Source organism: Chiroxiphia lanceolata, chromosome 18 (assembly GCF_009829145.1).
Source record: "Chiroxiphia lanceolata isolate bChiLan1 chromosome 18, bChiLan1.pri, whole genome shotgun sequence".
In the NCBI taxonomy this organism is placed as follows: domain Eukaryota; kingdom Metazoa; phylum Chordata; class Aves; order Passeriformes; family Pipridae; genus Chiroxiphia; species Chiroxiphia lanceolata.
The window spans coordinates 5,769,461-5,787,394 of NC_045654.1; the positions used below are offsets into that span (position 1 = coordinate 5,769,461).

A 17,934-nucleotide genomic window follows, 5' to 3' on the forward strand; every position below is an offset into this window, starting at 1 on the left:
GTTTGGGTGAAGAGGAAATGCTGAGTCCCAAGCCCATCAACCAGGACACCTCAGGTAAAGCATCAACAAGGAAAGCAGGGAGCCTGTAGAGGTGTGAAATCCCTCCAGGGCCTGCTTAGCACTATCTCCTGCAAGGGGTGTGAGCTTGCTGCTTTGGGCTCCCTGAAACCACTTGGTGGATCCCAGCCAGAGGAGAGGCAGCCAAGGGCAGGGGCTCGTTGCTCAGATCCCCCAGACACACACAAAACAAACTCATGCTGGCTTTGTAGCTGCACTTCTGTGGCCATGAAGAAAACAAAACAAATTCCCAAACAAAATCTCTGGGCTCGGGTTTGCTGTCCTGTACTGTATTCAGCAGGTGAATTGACAGTAATTGTTGTCTTCACCATCTGAGGATACCCTGGAGGTGTTTTGGTAATTTCTTGACTAGATCTGTCTGAAGAATTTGGGGACACAAAAGTTCTTATTCCAGTTACAACTAATGGCATCAATCTTCAGCTGGGATCAGAACATGCCTCCAAGTGCACAAACCCCACTTCTGGATGTGTGAATACAAAAGAAATGGAACTTCTGAGATGCAGCCACCACAAGAAGGTTTGAAAAAGTTCTTCTACCATCTCTCTTTCCCCATCGGGAGGTGAGGGCATCCATATTCCACAAATGGTGCCTTCTTCCACCCACAGGCCACCCGGTGGGTTCAAGTGGCACAGGTAAATGCAGGGATGTACCTGCACCTCCCAGCACCCCTGGGAATGGCTGAGAGAAACCTCTTCTGATGGGGAAGAGCTCTCCAGAAACCTGGAGCACAGCAGTGTAGCTCAGGAGTGCTCCAGCAGTCAGGCCCTGCGGTTCAAACAGGAAGCACTCATGACATGAACAGATTCAGGTCCGGAAGAGCCTTCAGACCAAAAGTGGGCAAGTATGAATGAGTTAAAAGCCTTTCCTTTGCTTGGTGAAATTTATTGAAAACTACATTGTTCATCTGTTGAAACTTCACAGCTGTTGAGATTGCCCTCGGGGCAAACCACATCCAAGAAATGGCATGTAGATCCTGGGAGCACGAGACTTGAAAGCTGAAACAGCACTCAGAGTGCTGCCTCCCCTCCCTTGCAGTCACGTCTGGCCATCTGCAGCTCCTCCATCCAGACGCCGTGGCTTTTCCTTCCTCCCGTTTCTCATCTCTGACTCTCGCAACGCAGTCACTTTGTTTCAGGCATTGTATCCTGGCTAAAAAGAGACCGAGACAGCAAGAATCTGTGTAGGGAGTGTCCACGAGGCCCCTTGCATCCAGAGTGAGACAGGGCTCTGTGCCACGCTGCCGTGGGGGTGCCGTCGAATATCACCTACCTGTGACACTGCTGCTTTATTATCCCTTGGGGTGGTGAGGCAGGACTGTGGGAAGTGTGCCATTTGTTCGTGAAAAACCTGTGAATTCCATTTTGTGCAACTTGCCTGATTTTTAAAAATCATTATTATTTCTCAGTGGCAACTCTCCTTGCAAAAAACTTTATAGGATAAAAAAAGTAGTGCTTGCATATTTCCATCTGACTCGAGAGCTCTGTGTGAACCTGGGGACTGAAATCAGCCACTTGGCACATGCAGAATTAGGACCAGTCAGAGCTCAAAGATGAAAATAAAAGGAGGACACGAGAAACCCACTCACTGCATACATTCAGTCTTAAATGATTCATGGAGCAATTTTGAGTAGCAAACACGTTGGTAAGAACTGGAGGTTTGGTTTCTTTCTTTCTTTCTTGGGGATTGTCCACAAACAAAAATATTGGCTAATTCATCAGACACTTTCTTCTGCTTTGAATAGTTTGCCCAGATCCCCGAGCAATCATCCCGTGCAATTTGCTGTTAACCTAAATAACTTAAATTCAGGTACACCCAGAGCACTGCCCAGATCTGCCCCTGCATGCACTAATTAGGGTTCCCCAAGTGCAAACCTGCAGCTCGGGAGGCAGGAGGCTCCAGCAGCATCCCCAGATGGATACCTGCTGGTTGTGGCCCGTGGCAGGGACCAGGCAGGGATGATCCACAGCATGGCATGGCTGTGTGGAGAGGGCTTTCTGCAGAAATGTGACACTTGTGGGTGTCACCATCCCCTAAGCAAGCGCCCCGTGAAACTGCAGCCTGGTAAAGACAGACCCGCGGTGTCACCCCACGGAGGGGCAGAGACAGGTAGGAGACACAGGGAGGCCAGCGTTGCATTCCTTACCTGTGAAACAACCCCTTGAGATTCAAATGCTTGGGGAATTCCTAGATCTCTTTGTAGCCACATTTCAGCGGTGACAGAGTGAGGATTTAAGTGAGGCAGACTCTGAAGGGGGAGGTTATGATCTGCTTTTAGAGCAACGGGGAGAAAGCAGTTGGAAAAAAACAAACCTGCTTTTTACAAACCTTGTCCTACCTGCTCCTGCTGCTAACAGGAGGGGAGGTACTGGCCAGCCAGTGCACTAAGTTATTCAGAAATTACTGGGTTTCAGTCAATCTTTCCAGAAGTATTCAGGAATTAGTTACTATCTTTCAGATTTATATGTCCCTAAATCTAGAGTCAACCTTCAAGTGCAGGCAAGCCGTAGCACTTGAACTATGTAAGGAGGGATCTTCTGGAGCAGGGGAAGAGAGAGAGACAGAAATGAAGCTACTTGATTGAATCAAAGATCAAATTTAGGCTGAAAAACAGAAGAGTTAGGAAGTTTGGCCAGGGAAGAAAACTGTTGCAGGGATATTTAGATACAAACGGGGCCCTCCTGCAGCAGTCCCTCAGCGGGAGGACGGCTCCCACAGGGAGACCTGCCACAGTACTTCCACCTCCGGTGCTGAGGACTCTCCAGCTGGGAGCAGAGGGCTTGCAGTGGGTGGTGTGTGTGCGGGTGGAGTTGTGTACACTCAGGCTCTCAGACAGCCACAATAAATTATCTCATTAGTAAGCCCAGGGTAGCTGTGCTCCTCAGCACATACCCGGCCTCCCACTGCACAGAAAAACTTTGTGTCTAATTAACCAAATCAAAGGGTCCCCCAGACGCAGCTTAGAGGGACGCGCTCAGCTTGAAACCCAGGCTCCTTCAGCAAGTTGTTCTGCGCGTGGTGGAACTAATGAATCCTGATTTCTTATGGCTGGAGCTCTGGCATTCCCTGCACCCCCTGCAAGTCTGTCCTCTCCTCCCCCCTGCACATGCTGAGCTTCTTCCTATGGCCGGGAAAAACCAAGAAGGGAAAGGAGCCCGTGGTGTGTCGGCCCCAGCCCCACGCCCTGATGGCTCGTCCACGCTCACATGCTGATGGCAGAGAGCTGAGCTCCCTCCCTGGGGGTTTCTTGCAACAAGGGGCTCTCTGAGGTCACCCTTGTCTTCCCTCCTGCCTTTTCTCTCTCCTGCCTTTAAGATCTGTTTGCCCACAACTGCTTGTGGCTCATCGGGATGGGGATGCACAAGGAAGGGAACCCTGCTCCTCCAGGATCCATGGCTGGGAGAAGGAAAAAGTGCAGGTGCTGCTGAGGCAGGGGCTTTCCAGTCACATTCCTCTGGTTTTACAGTTGCTTGGCCCCCTCTCTATTAGTGGGAAAAGACAGGCAAATGCCAGATGTAAAATGCTGCTATTCCAGCTGAAAGCAGAACTGCACAGCTCCCGGGGCAGGCGCTGCGGGAGGAAGGATTTGGGGGTGTTACCCTGCAGACGAGGAGACCAAAGTGGTGTTTGTTTGAGGCACAATCCCTTTCTCTCCTCGGGAGCTGCAGCTCCCCCCGCCCGCCCAGCTCCTGCACAGAGGGGGCGGCTTGCTTTACAAATGCTTTTCTCTTCCCCTCGTGCTGGAAATTTGACTCTACAAAAACACTTACACAGCAGCTAATTGCCAGTCCTGCAGTGACTTAGCTCTCTAATTCCTGCCAGTCAATGAACCAGCCCAAAGAGCTGGATTTCATAACGTGCTGAATATACGAACACAGCCCTGGAGACATAACATAGCTGGGATTTTTTTTTTTTTCCTGGACAACTTCTGGATCCTTCTCAATTTTGGAAATTCCTTTCACTCCACAGGGCATAAGGAACATCCAAAGATGGAGCTGGCAAGAAGGGCCATTTTGGGGAGACGTTGAACCGACACGGACCAACAGAGGCCCTGGAGACCAGCAGGGGTGCCAGGGAAGAGATGATTGTCAGGAAATTGGTTTGAAGGTAAAACTGGCGTCATCCAGCCTGTCTGTTCGTGATTTGAGGGCTCATCATCATCTTTTTATGGATTCCTACTGCCCAACAATGTCCACGCCTTGCAAAGTGTTCCTTGATCTCCTGGTTTGTATCCAGAGGGCTGCTGCAAAAATTGTTGTGCTGGCCAATGGCTTAGACCACATCATTCCTCTCTGAGCTCCTCCCTGGCACCCTCTTTTCTCTGCCCCAATTGTGGAGTGCTCATCTTCCCTCTCCCAGCCCATCATTATCCACCTCTCCTCCACCCATTGTCTCCCATGCAACAGAGGCCCTCTCCATGCTCATTCCCAACAAGCCCCTTCATGCTCCTTCCTGCTTTGCTCCACACCTGGGAGAAGCACGCTCTGAGCATTTGCAAAGCCACCACATTGCCCTTTTTGTAGCTCTCCTTTGTCACAACACCTTCATTAACCATCATGAGAGAGCTGCTGTGCTCAGCTCATCCCCTGCCAGCAGTGCCTCCCTGCTCCCTCCCTTCCTGCCCTGCCTGGAGTGCACAGAGCTCTGTCCCCCCGTGGCTCTGCAGTAGTTGTGGCCCTCACCCAGTGGTGGGACCACAAAAACGGGCTAAGCCACGTTAGGGCCAGTGACCCTAGAGATGGTGAGTGGCTTCACTGGCAGATGCTGAATTTGGGCACAGCGAGGTACCAGTTCACCCCTGAACACATGTTTGTTGTCCCATTTGGACTAGGGCAGCACAGTGGGACAGACTGAAATGCAAAGTCAACTCCAGCTTTGGAGTGAGCAGAACCATGGTCAGTGTCTGCTACGGAGGCAGAAGCCATCACATGAGTATAAATCATTCCTGCTCCTCCCTGAAAGGAGGATGGAGCCAGGTGGGGGGCAGCCTCTTCTCCCAGGTAAGAAGCAACAGGACAAGAGGAATTGGCCTCAAGTTGTGCCAGGGGAAGCTTCAATTGGATATGAGGAAATAATTCTTCACTGAAAGGGTTGTCCAGCCCTGGCACAGGCTGGGGGTGTTCCGAAATCGCGTGGGTGGGGCAGCTGGGGACGCGGGTTATCGGTGGCCTTGGCGGTGCGGGGTGAGCGCTTGGAGTCGATGATCTCAAAGGCCTTTTAACGATTCACTGATTCACTGATTCGACAATTCGATAACTCACTGATTCGATAATCCCGTAATTTAATGACCCCCGGCCCCGCCCCCTCCCAGTTCCCTGAGGGCCCGACGGCCCTCGCGCGCCCCCTGGCGGCGCACGGACCTCGCGGAGGCGGGTGGGAGGAGCCCGGGGACACCCCGCCTCACCCTTTCTGTGCATGCGCTCGACGGGATTCCCCCTCCTTCCCTCAGCGGGGCGGGGCCATGGCTTCGGCCGCCTGACCGAGCATGCGCACGGCGTCACGTGGCGGCGGCGGCCCTTTTTAAGGCGGTGCGCGGGGCGGGCACGCTGAGAAGAGGAGAGCGAGGATGGCGCGGGGAGGACGGAGCGTGTCTCGACCCGCGGCTCGGCCCGCGGCCGCGCCGGCGCCCGCCAGGTACCGCAGGGCACAGCGCGGCACACTGTGACACGCGGGTCCTGTGCCGCCCCTCCTGACTCCCTTCTCTCCGCAGCCCGGCTCCAGCGGCCCCGGTCGCGGCGCCCGCGGCGCAGCCGGCGCAGCCCGGGCTGATGGCGCAGATGGCGAGCACGGCGGCCGGCGTGGCCGTGGGCTCCGCCGTGGGACACGTCGTGGGCAGCGCCATCACCGGCGCCTTCAGCGGCGGCTCCTCCTCCGAACCGGCCAAGGCGGCGGCGCCCGCACAGGTACGAGCGGGGCTGTGCCCTTGGGCTGCCCTTGGGCGGGCGGGCCGTGGGGCCACGGGCCGGGGCAGAGGGGACCGGGGGCTGGCAGGGAAGGAGGGACAGAGCCCTCATGCTGCGGGGAGGAGGCGTCGGTGCCCCCGGGCCGCCCCCTGACCGGGCCCGTGCCCGCAGCCCCCCATGCAGCCGCAGTCGCCCTTCGGACCCTGCCACTATGAGATGAAGCAGTTCCTGGAATGTGCCACCAACCAGCAAGACCTGACCTTGTGCGAGGGCTTCAACGAGGCTCTGAAGCAGTGCAAGTATAACAACGGTGAGTGTGCCCCATCCCCGCAGGAGGGAACTGCTGCCAGGAGAGTACCTGAGAGGGTTTGAAGGTTGCAGAAGCGATCTTTTAAGGCTGTAGTGCTCTTCAGGGCTGTAGGAAGCAGTTCTGCCTCCTCTGTTCCCAGAAGGGCGCTGGAAAGGGTGGGAGAAATGATCTTGACCATTCTTCTGAAGGTGGGGAGGCTGTAGGTACCCTCTTAGCGGATCCTCTTTTGCTGCTTTGGGAAGCCTGCTGCTTTTCCCTAGCTGATTCTCTAATTTTTGCTGCATTTACTATAAGTTGTTGTCGGAAGTTAGGTCCTGATCTAAGAGAGCTTTTAATTTTAGCTGCTGGAACATGTACCTAATGCTGAACTTATGCTTCTTTCCTGTAGGTGTTTCTTCTCTCCTGTGAAGAATCTGCCCCCTTGTAGGGAAGAGGATCATAGAGCCCTGCTATCCACGGGGAGCAGAAGGACAGACAGGGAGTGAGCTGGAGGGAGTAGACTGACCAGACAGGAGCATTCTAGTGGTAATTCACTTCTGAACTAGTAGGGAAGGAAAGGAACGATTGGACCCAAGGGTCTTTAGAATTCAGATAGTGCTATATTTATTACAGAGAAATAAAGGAATTTATTTGGACCTATCACTTGTGCAAGTTCTTTATTTCATTCTCAAGCTAAAATTAAGCTACCAAAATGTTAACAGTATCAGCTGCTTAAAGGACAAGGCACTACAAGGCAAATAGGAGGTGCAGCCTAGCAAGGACAGAGCCTGCATGATTTGGCAAAAAGAGATCCAGACCTCAGCTGAGGCTGCACTGGCTGCCCTCCAGGCAGAGGAGAGGCTGGAGAGAGGTGTAATCCAAGATGTGTCTAGAGTATTTTCAGTAACAAATTATTTTTCTATAGATATCCTCCTCCTGGGGAGCTGTTCTGACTTAGAGCTAAGACAATGTGACCTGTCTGGCTGTGGGACCTTGGGTACAGTTGGCTGATCTTACTTAAAAGCTTTAGCAGATTATGCAATGTTCTCAAGGTCACTGGCAACAGGTGAAGTTTGGAACTGCTTTCCTCTTACAGTCTCCTTGGCAGAACAATCTCATGAGTGCTGCCCTCAGACTGGCCTCTGGCAGAGCACCCTGTTCTTTACGTCGGTGTAAAAGAGAATTTTGAGGCTTCAGATGGAGTTTTAGTGGCACAGCAGTGAAACCATGACACTCAGATGCTTAACTGATGCATTTTCATGGCAGAATGAGTCTATTAACCTTTTGACCTCTGACTGTTGAATACTGGGCAAGTTCTCAGCTGGGATTTGTGAGGAAATCCAGGTCTAGATGGTAAATGCTGGCAGCAGATATTAGAGGCTGGTGTTGAAAGTCCTGCCCCTTCTAAATGTCATAATCTAAATTTTTGGTAGATAATGTTCTGAGCTCTGTCTGGCCTTATTGGGGTGCCTTGTGCTCTTCTGAGAAACAGCCAAGGGAAAAAGTAGATGTCAGAGATTCAAAGCCAAAGTGCTCTGTGTCCTGAACTGTCTCAGTGTGAGCAGGGGAGAACCAGTCTGAAGTTAACTCTATTTCAGAAATAAATGTAATGTTGGTGTATGCTAGTCTGGGTGGAGAAGCTGTTAAGGAGAACCAGCAGGAGCACCTGCAGCAGATTTGTTCTGTCTTTGAGCCATCTTGGCAAAGAGCTGCTTCTGTAGTTGTGGAAATGGGCTGTCTCTGGAACAGCCTTTCCTGTGACCACAGTGGAGAGTCTCTAGAAGGCACTCCCAGTGTGGTGACTGTGTGGAAAGCCAGTCCATCCAGTGATGTGGGTGCACGTTCCTCTGGCTGCTGGTGCAGGGGGGTTGAAAGGAGGTGCAGGTTCTTGTCACTGGAGAGCACAGGCCATGCTATGGGAACATGAGTGACCCCCTGGATGCTGCTTGTGCCTGGCTGTGGTGCTGTGTTTGCCTGGTTTGTCAGGATGCAGCTTTGGATGTGGTAGTGTGAACCTTTGAGGAGCAGGGCACTCTTGCTGAACTAGGAATAAGCTGGGGAGGTGGCTGAGTCCTAGTGGTGGCTGTGCTGTGTTTGTGACCAGGAATGGGTCTGTTCCTCATTTAGGGGTCTTGAGCTCTGAGCCCCACTTCTTCTTCGAGGTGGTTTTGTTCCTTAACTGGGTGCTGATGTGGGGCTGAGCCTTCCTCTGCGAGGTTCCCTTCCTGCACTGGTCTCTCCTCTGGGTCTTTGCTGAGAGCTGCTGCAGCCGATCTGTGGAGTGATCAACCCCCTCCAGAGCCGTGTGTTCTGCTGGCTGGGTAGTTGCCCCTTGCATGTTGAGCAAGGCACTGCCACCCTGTGAGACCACAGCCTGGGAGAGACACTTCTGGATTTCCCAGTTTCTCCTGTTCTCCCTGTTTCTCCCAAGGAAATGTCCCCTCTTTGCCGAGGGCAAGCTGGGCAGGCTTCTGCCTGCTGTGGGGTGGGAGGGCAGCAGGTCCCTGCTGTCCCACTAACTAGGAAGTGTTCTGCAAACCAGCTCTGGTTTCTGATTGTCCCTTCCCTTGCTGCCTGAGTGCACTCACTGCCGTAGCCATAACCAGCCCTTAAGTGGGATCAGAGGGCAGTCCCATGGGTGCTGAGGTGGGGAGAGGAGTCATGTTTGGCACCCCTGGCTCCTCTCTGGGTGTCTGGCTCTTACCTGTTAGGTCAGGGTAGTGTTTCTCCAGGTCCTCTAGCAAGGATTCATAGGAGGTGGCTTCAGAGTTTTTGTCTCCTGCCAGCAGAATGGGAGAAATGGATTAGTCTCTCTCCTGACTGCAAACTGAAAGCTTGTTACTGGGGCAGGTGGCTCAGCCCACGAAAGGTTCCTTGCCCCCAAGAACAGTCATCTCAGACAAAGGTTCAGCTCTAGCTCTTCATCTGAGCTGGCTTCTGCCTCCTCAGAGCTCCTGTGCTAAGTGACTGCTGAATAGAGCCACTCTGGAAACCCACCCCTCTGCCCCCACCCAGAGCTGTGCTGTCCCAACAAGGATCTTACGGATGACTCTGATGAGGATGTAGTGCTCCCTTTCCCGGAGGTATTTACTGCTGTATTCGGATGCAGGGTTTTCCACTTTGCTCAGGTTCATCAGGGTGCCTGTTTCATCCAGAAGATCAATGCAGTCTGGAGGGAGAGACACACGGTGAAGGAAGCCCAGTGTGTCCCTGTGTGGCCAGCATGAGCCTGTGAGGTTTCGAGTATTCTCCTTAGCAATTTAGCTTTGAAGAGAATCTATCAAGGTCTGGAGGTTGCTGCCCCTTTCCCTGTGTTTTGGGATGGTCTGTGACTCCCATGTGACCTGTTTGCTACCCTCTGCTGCTCTCTGTGGGTGAGTGCTGGTCCCTCGGAGCCCCCTGCCCAGGAGCACTCGTACCTTCAGGCCTGCACTGACACTTTCTCTTCAGGTGAGTTGTGAAGATCAGAACAGAGCACTGCAGGTTCACCATCACTTGGCAGTTGGCTGCAGACAGAGAATGAGACCCGAGATGTGAGTGTGGTCACGTCAAATCCAGGAGCCCCACGGACGTGGCAGGAGGCACAGCAGGTGGCCCAGAAGTGCCCACTGTGTAGCCAGCAAAAGCAGGATCCCCATGTGGCATCACCAGGGCTTTGAGCTGCTCCTTTACAGCCACGTCTGCTGGTGGTTGGTGCTGGGAGTGCCCCAGGTTAGGGGAGGGGATGAACACTTTGATTTGGGAAAAACAGTTCTGACTGATGAAGTGTCTCTGTCCTTCAACACAGTTTCATCGAGCGTGAGCAGGAAAAAGCAGTGAGCTCTGGTCCTTGCCAGTCCCATTCCACAAGCTGGTCCCAGTCACAAGGGGAAAGAGCTGGAGACTGTGGCTGAGTCACCAGGGGATAGTTTGGCCATGAACTCTCACCAAGTTTGTCACAATTGAGAAATCCCCAAAGCTGACACATGTCAGTGGTCAGAGGTGGGGATCCAATTCAAATAGCAGAGGGAGCAAAGGCTTAGGACTGTGTGTGTCTGACACCTTCAGCCACGAGTGTCTGGGGTCAGGCAAAGGCTCTTCGCCAACTGGGTGAGGTCAGGAGAGGGGCTGCTCATTCCATCCTACCAGCCACAAATACCTGCTCTCTGAAGCCGAGGGTCAGGATTTGAGCCAGGGAACCCTTCCTACACAGCCAGGAGCAGAAGAGCTCTGCTGGCAGCTGGCACTTCTGCCCCGTGGCTTTTCTGCTTGTGTGTAGGTAAGCAGGGCCCCTCCCTCCAGTGATTCCCCAGAGCTGCCAGGCTGGGAACTCATCCTTGCCTCTGCCCTCCCTCCTTGTGATTAACTCAGCACTGCTGGTGTGGTTTTCCTCCACGATTCAGTGTCTAGGCATTATATTTCTTTAGACAGGTGAGGTACAGGGTGCAGAGCTCTCCTGCATGTTCCCAAACCCCTGGGCATTGCTGTGCACCAGGGTGCCCTGTCCCTCCCTGCCCCTTGTGGGGGTGGTGAGGGTGTCCAGGTGGGTGTCTGCCCCAGAGCTGAGGCAAGGCTGGAACTCTCCCCACATACCTCCGTATCTCACCGTGACGAACATGGCTTTCCTCTCCCAGAGCTGCTCCCCTTTGGTGGGGCCCAGGCCTGTGCTGAGGGGCTGCTTGTGTTGTGTGCCTTCCTGCAGGCAGTGATGGGAGCTTCTGGAGTGCCCAGGGAACAGGCTGTGTTTGCCACTGACGCTGTTGTGGTTTCAGTAGCCAGATCTCCCAGCAACAGGGAATGGCCCCTGCAGGTTCCCAAGCCTCCTGCAGCTGCGGGGTGGGAGAAGGGGGGGTAGAGCAGAGCCTGAGCTAAACAGCAGCCTTTTGGGAAGGCTGCCTGCTTCATGTGGTCCCAGCTAGTCTGAATTTCAGACTTTTTGCAGTCTCATGGTGTTTCCTGCTCCTGTTTGTCCTGCAGCTCATCTGAGCTGTGGTGGTACCACATCTACCCACCCTGCTCCCAGCTGAGCCCAGCATTGCTGCAAGGGCAGTGTGGCCTCCTCTGCAAGATGATTGAATGCCCCTGGAAAAATCTGCCTGAGGATTCTGCCTGTGCTGGTCCTACTCTGGAGCTCAAGGCAGTGGGGTATTGCAGGCTAGAAGGAACTGTGGGCAGTTGGAATAAAACTGCTTTTGCATGTGTGAGTTCCTTCTGTTTACTGAGTATCTCTCATTCCTCATGCAGCAAGGGAATAAAGCTGGCAGAACAGGGTGAGCACAGGGCTGGGCTCGTAGCTGCTCTTGCACTGTGCACAGCCAGTACCTTCCTGCTCCCCTGGGCTGTCAGAGTGATGCACGTGGCTCATGTGCCAGCTGCATCTTCCATTTGGTGCCCAAATGTTGCTGTGCAATGTTCTGGCAGCAGTGGTTTGGGGGCATCATAGCATCATCCCCTCTTCCTGTGGAAAAACATATGGATGAAATCGTGTCCCTGGGCTGGTCAGCAGATGGGGAGGACCTGAATGGTGGGAACCAGTAACTGCACTAATGTGCTCTGTGAACAAACTCCCTTTCCCTGAAATGCCCCTCCTTGCATGAGGATGTGATTTCCTTCTGCCTTACTGGGTTTTGTTTCACAGCCTCTGTCTAATACATGGACTTGATCTGCTTGGAGCATGGGACAAGTGTACATGTGACACTTCCTCACCTGGACCCATGTGCAGGGAAATTCATGTTCACCTTGCCACCACCTTGCAGAATCGGGGGAGTGCTGGTGGGCAACAGCTGGAGCTGTGTCTGCAGCATGCTCATACCCCCCTGAGCTCGGGGGCCTGGCTGCATGAACCACAAGCTGCTGATAATTGCAGGGGAAGACTCCACAAGGCCATGAGACACCATGGCAAAGCTTCAGCCTTGGATGGGCTGTGGAGTTGGTCTCATGCAGCTGTGGCTGCCTCTAATAAACCTGATAGAACAGGTCTCCCCAGGTGGGACACAGCCAGGCTTTACTGCATGTGTGGGGACTACTGTGTGGCACCACATCCCCTGGCAGGGGTACAACAGCCCTTACTGCCCTCCTGCCCCACAGCAGCCCCTGCAGCCCAGCTGTGCAAGGTGCTGTATGGCCCTGTCAGGTCTGACAGGCCCCTCGCTGCTGCAGGGCACTGCAGGAGGGGACCCTGCTCTGTCACAGCTGCTCTGAGGGGCCCAGAATGCAGCAGACAGATGATTGTGTGCAGCAGAGCTCTGCAGCGTGGCTCAGCACAGCAGGAGTCCAGCTTCCTGCATCACATCCTTGGGTGATGGTGATGCTTCCTCTCCAGGATCTGCCTGTGCCAGAGACACAGTGCTGGGTGCTCTAATGAGGCAGCTCATTAGCTCTGTCTCAGAGCTCCATTTCCCCTCACACCCAGAGCACCCACAGGCCAGTCACCTCAGGAACCTCTTGCAAATATTGTTGGCTTGGGGATACCTCAGGAGCAGGGCTGGGTGCTGCAGAGGGGAGGGAGTGGGCTATCCCTGGGTGGTGATGTGGTGGCATTGGGTGGAGTCTGAGCCTGCCTGCGGAGGGCACGAGGCACCCACCAATTATGGGACACTGCCAAGTGCCTGCTGACCATGCTGCTGCAAAGGACAGCCATGGGCTGGTGGCTGTGTGACAGGGTGACTCTGGGCCCTGTGATGGGTGTCACAGACAGGAGGGGCTTCACGCCCGCTGAGCTGGTGGCCTTTGGCTGTAACGGTCTGCTGTCCTTCCGCACAGCACCAGCCGTGCTGCAGCCACCTCTCACTGCAGTGCTCCCTCGGGAAATGCCTTCTGACCGGTGGCTTTGGCAGCCACTCCACTGTGTTTGCCCACGGCTGCTGTTCCAGAGTTGGCCTGGCAAAGAGGCAGCACCATCGGCAGCTCCCAGCCTGTACTGCAGGCTGAGAAATCACAGCAATGGAGCTGCAGGGGGAAGGGAGCAGCAACCTTTCTTGTGCTGCTTCTGCAATGAGATGGCTGCCAGGGAATTCTGGTACACGCTGTCTTTCATTGTCCCTGGTGGCATCAGGGCCAGCTGGCCCCCAGCCTGTTGCCTCCACAGGACACCCTTGGCATGGTGTGGATCAGGTTCCTGGCCTCCTGTGCACCTGATGGCAGAGGGCCTGAGGCAAATAGTGTGAGACCCCAGGGAAACCCCTGGGGAAACCCCCTCTCCCCATCAGCCAGGAGAGATGGACAGTGATGCCTCCCCAGTGCCCAGGACAGAGGGTGGTGGGTTTGGCTGTGGATGCAGCTGAAGGAAATGGCCTGGCCTGGGGTGAAGGAGGGCACTGGGTCGCAATGCTTAGCTCTCCCCCTCTCCCTGAAGCCCAGCTGCAGCAGAGTGAGCAGCCCTGGGGAGCTGAGTCCCTGAGCCCCCTGTGTCATTTACATACACCCCACCGGCGCCATCAGCACAGTGACCTGGGTTCCTCTAGCACCACAGACCCTCTCTGAAACAACCTCCCTTTCTCTGCTTCCTGCCATGGCCCCAGGCTTCATGGTCCTGCTCCTGCTGGGGATGGTGGGCACAGGTAAGGATGGGGTGGCCGAGTTAGCTGCTGTCTGGGGGGGCACTGCAGGGTGGTGGGCTGTCCAAGGGGATGTCAATCTGAGCAGGGCATTTTGCTCCAGGGCTGTGTGGGGTGATAAGCAGGATGGTGGTTGGGTAATGGGGTTGCCTCAAAGGGGCTGAGGGTCATTTTGGGCTGAGGGTGATGGGGAGCACAGCTCAGCCCATCAGTAACTGCATTCTTGCTGTGTACAGCTTGCAGGGCTCAGCCCGTGCTGACCCAGCCCTCCTCCCTGTTCGTGCTGCCTGGGCAGATGGCGCGGCTGTTCTGCACCCTGAGCCCCCAGTACAACATCACCGAGTTCGGCATCTCCTGGTTCCAGGAGCGCCCGGGGCACGCCCTGAGGTATCTGCTCTATTACAACTCCGAGCGAGAAATGCACAAGCCTGACGAGACTCCCGACCGCTTCTCTGCTACCAAGGATCTCGCCAGCAACACCTGCATCCTCACCATCGCCTCTGCCTGCCAGGAGGACAACGGCACCTACTACTGCGCCCTGACACCTGCCTTCAAGTGGTTTTAGAAACAGGGAACAAAAGCTCTCTGTGCCCTTTCTGCAACCCTGATGCAAAGCCCTCAACAGGGAGAGTAGCAGCCCTGGGAGGGATGGAAAAAGACCTCCTCGCACGCTTGAGCAGGCCCAGCAGCACTGCCTTGTGCTGGGAAGTGCAGCAACCTACTCTTCGACCCCAAACTTCCCCCATGGAGCACTGGAGAGCCTGACACGGTGCGAGACCTGCCAGGGACTCCTGTTGCAGCAGGAGGATGGATGGAAGGCTCTGCTGTGGCCCAGCTTTCTGGGCTCTTCCAGCACTCAGTAGCCTTGATCCGGCCTGGGCTTCCGCACAGTTTGGCTCACCTGGTAATAAAGGTTAATCCTTACCCACAGGGCTCGTGTCGTGTGTGGGATCACCCCCGCGGGGTGGCCCCGGGGTACCTGAGTCGGGAGGGCGGACTGCGGCCCTTGGTGGGATCCCTTGGGCTGGACAGAGCCCTCACCCATCCGTGGAGCAGCATCCCCGGGGAGCCAGAGACCTCCACCCACACTGCCCTGTCCCCCTCCCCTCACCGCCCACCACAGCTCCTGAAGGAAAAGGGACACGTGTAACCCCGCTGGCCCCTGTGGGTCCTTTACAAGGACGTTTTCACACAGAAAGATGTAGGATTTTCCCACAGAAATCCCACAGAATTCAACGCCACCACCGGGGTGGCCGCACTGCGCATGCTCACCGCGCGTCGGGCGTTCGGACCCTGCGGCAGGCGCTGACATCACGTGGGGGCTGCTGGCGCTGCCATTGGCTCAGGGGAGCACAAAACCAGGAGCGTCACTTCCTGGTTACCTCCGTGCGCGTCAGGGCAGCGGGGCGGGCGGACCGGAGCGGGGCGGGATGGTGAGCGGCGGATGGGGGACCTGTGCTGCTTCCCTGCCCGTGGGTTCAGCCTGGGACAGCGGCTTGGCCCGGCTCTCCTCCCTGCTGCGGCGCCCCCCGCCTCAGCTTCCCCCGGGCAACACGTTCCCCGCCTCCGGCTGCGTGCGGAGCGAGGGCTCTTGGCGCTGCCCGGCTGGGCTGTCTGCGGGGAGGCTCGGGCGAGCGCAGGGGTGTTTCATCAGAACTGACTCGAAAAGGAGCGCAGCAGGGTTTTGTGGTGTTCTGTTTTTGTGCTGTTCTGTTAAGTAACCTGGGTTAAGGCTTTCTCTTTCCCCCCGGCGTGTGCGGAGTTGGTGTTAGTGCTGGGGGACCTTCACATCCCGCACCGGTGCAGTGCCCTGCCCGTGAAGTTCAAGGAGCTGCTGGTTCCAGGAAGGATTCAGCACATCTTGTGTACGGGAAACCTCTGCACCAAGGAGAGCTATGATTACCTCAGGACGCTGGCTGGGGACGTCCACGTCGTTAGGGGGGACTCGGAGGTAACATCAGTTCCTCAGCCTGCCTTCCTGCATTGGTTGTCATCATGAATCCTGGGGAGTCCCTCAGCATTGACCAATTCCTGAACTGTAATTCACCTGAATAAGGAGTAGGAATGAGTAAAAGTGAAGAAAAAGAATTATTTTCTAGACCTTTCTTGTTGTACCTGCAACAGGAGAGCCTGAGTGTGAGGGGGTAAAACAGGCACCTGGTTCCTATGAACTCGGGCACAAGTCTGTGATTGCTGAGGCCACAGTGCCCCAGCTGGCCGTGTAGCTGCAGGAATTCTGTGTGTGTGATTATTTACAGTTAGGTACCCAGTTAAAGTCTCCTGCTCTCTGTGCAAATTCCTAACTCTTTACTCTGAAGTTGCTCTTGCTGGAGTGTGGTACAAACATCCTGTGGGGTCTGCACGGTGAGAGAGACCTTGTGTGCCTGAATAGTGAAGGGCAAGGTCGTGTCTTGGAAGCTGCATTGCGTAAATGAGGGGTCCTTGACTGATTTATTGTCTACCTTTCTCCTCAGAGCCTGAATTATCCTGAAAAGAAGGTTGTAACTGTTGGGCAGTTCAGAATCGGGCTGATTCATGGCCATCAAGTAATTCCCTGGGGTGATGCAGCCAGCCTGGCACTGCTGCAGAGGCAGCTGGATGTGGACATTCTCATCTCGGGACACACACACAGGTTTGAAGCATTTGAATATGAAAAAAAATTCTACATCAACCCGGGATCAGCTACAGGAGCCTACAGTGCTTTGGAAAGGTGAGTGAGGGGAGCCCTGAGCTGCCCAGCACAGCAGAGCCTGTGGGTGTCACCTGAAATGAGTGTGTCTCATCACCGTGCTGCAGAGTGCTGGCGAGGTGCTGTGGGGAGCAGGAGGCTGGATTGCTCCCTTCCCAGGGAATCCAGCGAGGCTCCCTGTTACCAGGGTTTTCTTAGCCCACATTTTGGTCATGACAGCCCTGTACTGGTGTGTCTGGAGCTGCTTCCTGTGCCCAGAGAGGGGTGAGTTGGAGTAGCTTCTTGAAGTATCTTCTTCTGGTATCTTCCCAGAAGCTGCATTCTCATATTTTGTAGGAAATCAGACTTCTGGAGGCCCTGTCAGCTTAAATGTCTGAGCCGGACATGTTCCAGGCTAAGTGCAACTCTGCCTGAGACACTTTTATCAGTGCCTGCAGACCTTGCAGTGTTTCCCACTTCCCTGTAACCCTGGGCAATAAAGTGTATGAGAACACATAAACATAAGGGGTGTTAATAGCAGGAGGTATAAGCTAATTGGGAAGATTACAAAGGATGTTTTCTTTCCAGGAACATCACCCCTTCATTTGTACTGATGGATATCCAGGCTTCCACGGCTGTGACTTATGTATATCAATTAATTGAGGATGATGTGAAAGTAGAAAGAATTGAGTTCAAGAAGTACTGAATCACGTTCAAAGCCCCTTGATGACTTCTCGCTGCCTTTCAGCCCTTCCCTTCCCCATTCAGTCTCAGGAGCAGCAGGCCATGATGTGGTGCTGCACTGAGCTGGGCTGTAAAGCAGCTGTGACACTTTACTGCTGGTGAGCTGTTGGTCTTGGTTCCCAAGCAGAACTTGAAGCAGAAGACACAGCTGATGAAGACAAAGAAGTCTGTGAGGAAAATCCTGTGTCTAAGGAGGAGCTGCTGTGTTCCTGACCTACAGGAGTCAGAGAGGGTGGTGGTAGCTGGACATTGAACTTCTGTAGAACAAACATAGAATAATAAATCCCTGTCTTCGTGTGTCTAAGTCCTGTTCATTATGCTTGTAAAAGGTGAGGGGAAGCAGGAACTGGGTGTGAGGAGACTCCAAGGGCTAAAAGGAAGCTGCTGTTTGCTCGCTGACATGCAGATGTAAAACATTTCAGGATCGGTCAGACATGCCCAAAGGCTCCAGCCATGCCAGCAGGTCCATCCTGCCTCTTTCACTGGAGCAGCATGGAAAGGCAGAGGCGTGTCTGGGAAGCTCTGTGTGGGTGTGTGGATCTGGGCACTTGCCCTCATGCTCCAGAGTCTCAAGAGGCAGAGCACTTTTGTTTCCTGTGGTGCTGCTGGGAAGCAGGAACGTCAGTGGTGCCAGAGCAGTGCCTGCAGCGGGGTGTGCTGGGGGCAGTGTGTGCTCTGTGGGCAATGGCTGGGCCAGCTGAGGGAGCAGAACCCTGCAGA

The 17,934-nt window shown here is 54.6% G+C and overlaps 4 protein-coding genes across 10 annotated transcripts; 3 read left to right on the top strand and 1 right to left on the bottom strand.

Annotated features, from left to right (window-relative positions):
- Window positions 1-5,626: 5,626 nt before the first annotated feature.
- CHCHD10 (coiled-coil-helix-coiled-coil-helix domain containing 10) lies at window positions 5,627-6,928 on the top strand. The gene is made up of 4 exons (XM_032705931.1): window positions 5,627-5,709; window positions 5,786-5,978; window positions 6,150-6,288; window positions 6,677-6,928. The coding sequence occupies exons 1-4, from the start codon at window positions 5,642-5,644 to the stop codon at window positions 6,694-6,696; spliced, it is 420 nt and encodes a 139-aa protein (XP_032561822.1). The 5' UTR covers window positions 5,627-5,641; the 3' UTR covers window positions 6,697-6,928.
- Window position 6,929: 1 nt separating this feature from the next.
- On the bottom strand, window positions 6,930-15,131 carry C18H22orf15 (chromosome 18 C22orf15 homolog). Of its 6 annotated transcripts, none has more exons than XM_032705928.1 (6): window positions 15,075-15,111; window positions 10,840-11,075; window positions 9,687-9,773; window positions 9,311-9,436; window positions 8,972-9,046; window positions 6,930-8,541 (listed from the first exon to the last, which is right to left on the bottom strand). In XM_032705928.1, exons 2-6 carry the CDS (start codon window positions 10,862-10,864, stop codon window positions 8,387-8,389), a joined length of 468 nt encoding a protein of 155 aa, XP_032561819.1. In that variant the 5' UTR covers window positions 10,865-11,075; window positions 15,075-15,111; the 3' UTR covers window positions 6,930-8,386. The 6 variants fall into 6 exon arrangements, with proteins under 6 accessions (XP_032561819.1, XP_032561818.1, XP_032561816.1 ...); XM_032705927.1 differs by having other exon boundaries at window positions 10,840-11,704; window positions 15,075-15,095; XM_032705925.1 differs by lacking the exon at window positions 10,840-11,075 and having other exon boundaries at window positions 15,075-15,131.
- On the top strand, window positions 10,632-14,726 carry LOC116795857 (pre-B lymphocyte protein 3-like). Its single transcript, XM_032705932.1, has 2 exons — window positions 10,632-13,805; window positions 14,039-14,726. Exons 1-2 carry the CDS (start codon window positions 13,757-13,759, stop codon window positions 14,365-14,367), a joined length of 378 nt encoding a protein of 125 aa, XP_032561823.1. The 5' UTR covers window positions 10,632-13,756; the 3' UTR covers window positions 14,368-14,726.
- A 2-nt stretch (window positions 15,132-15,133) lies between the features above and the next one.
- Window positions 15,134-17,518, top strand: LOC116795853 (vacuolar protein sorting-associated protein 29-like). Of its 2 annotated transcripts, none has more exons than XM_032705924.1 (4): window positions 15,134-15,235; window positions 15,565-15,753; window positions 16,277-16,512; window positions 17,059-17,518. In XM_032705924.1, exons 1-4 carry the CDS (start codon window positions 15,233-15,235, stop codon window positions 17,174-17,176), a joined length of 546 nt encoding a protein of 181 aa, XP_032561815.1. In that variant the 5' UTR covers window positions 15,134-15,232; the 3' UTR covers window positions 17,177-17,518. The 2 variants fall into 2 exon arrangements, with proteins under 2 accessions (XP_032561815.1, XP_032561814.1); XM_032705923.1 differs by having other exon boundaries at window positions 15,183-15,235; window positions 15,535-15,753.
- The last annotated feature ends 416 nt before the right edge of the window (window positions 17,519-17,934 follow it).

What these genes read in the sequence shown, in the direction of transcription:
- CHCHD10 (XM_032705931.1), top strand. Translation starts at nt 5,642, where the DNA reads ATGGCGCGGGGAGGACGGAGCGTGTCTCGACCCGCGGCTCGGCCCGCG. An exon ending in GCCGCGCCGGCGCCCGCCAG is followed by an intron (nt 5,710 to 5,785) that starts GTACCGCAGGGC and finishes TTCTCTCCGCAG; the next exon opens with CCCGGCTCCAGCGGCCCCGG. An exon ending in AGGCGGCGGCGCCCGCACAG is followed by an intron (nt 5,979 to 6,149) that starts GTACGAGCGGGG and finishes CCGTGCCCGCAG; the next exon opens with CCCCCCATGCAGCCGCAGTC.
- LOC116795857 (XM_032705932.1), top strand. Translation starts at nt 13,757, where the DNA reads ATGGCCCCAGGCTTCATGGTCCTGCTCCTGCTGGGGATGGTGGGCACA. An exon ending in GCTGGGGATGGTGGGCACAG is followed by an intron (nt 13,806 to 14,038) that starts GTAAGGATGGGG and finishes TGCTGTGTACAG; the next exon opens with CTTGCAGGGCTCAGCCCGTG.
- C18H22orf15 (XM_032705925.1), bottom strand. Translation starts at nt 15,114, where the DNA reads ATGTCAGCGCCTGCCGCAGGGTCCGAACGCCCGACGCGCG. An exon ending in GTCCGAACGCCCGACGCGCG is followed by an intron (nt 9,774 to 15,074) that starts GTGAGCATGCGC and finishes CTCTGTCTGCAG; the next exon opens with CCAACTGCCAAGTGATGGTG. An exon ending in CATCCTCATCAGAGTCATCC is followed by an intron (nt 9,047 to 9,310) that starts GTAAGATCCTTG and finishes TTCTGCTGGCAG; the next exon opens with GAGACAAAAACTCTGAAGCC.
- LOC116795853 (XM_032705923.1), top strand. An exon ending in TCGTTAGGGGGGACTCGGAG is followed by an intron (nt 15,754 to 16,276) that starts GTAACATCAGTT and finishes CTTTCTCCTCAG; the next exon opens with AGCCTGAATTATCCTGAAAA. An exon ending in GCCTACAGTGCTTTGGAAAG is followed by an intron (nt 16,513 to 17,058) that starts GTGAGTGAGGGG and finishes TTTTCTTTCCAG; the next exon opens with GAACATCACCCCTTCATTTG.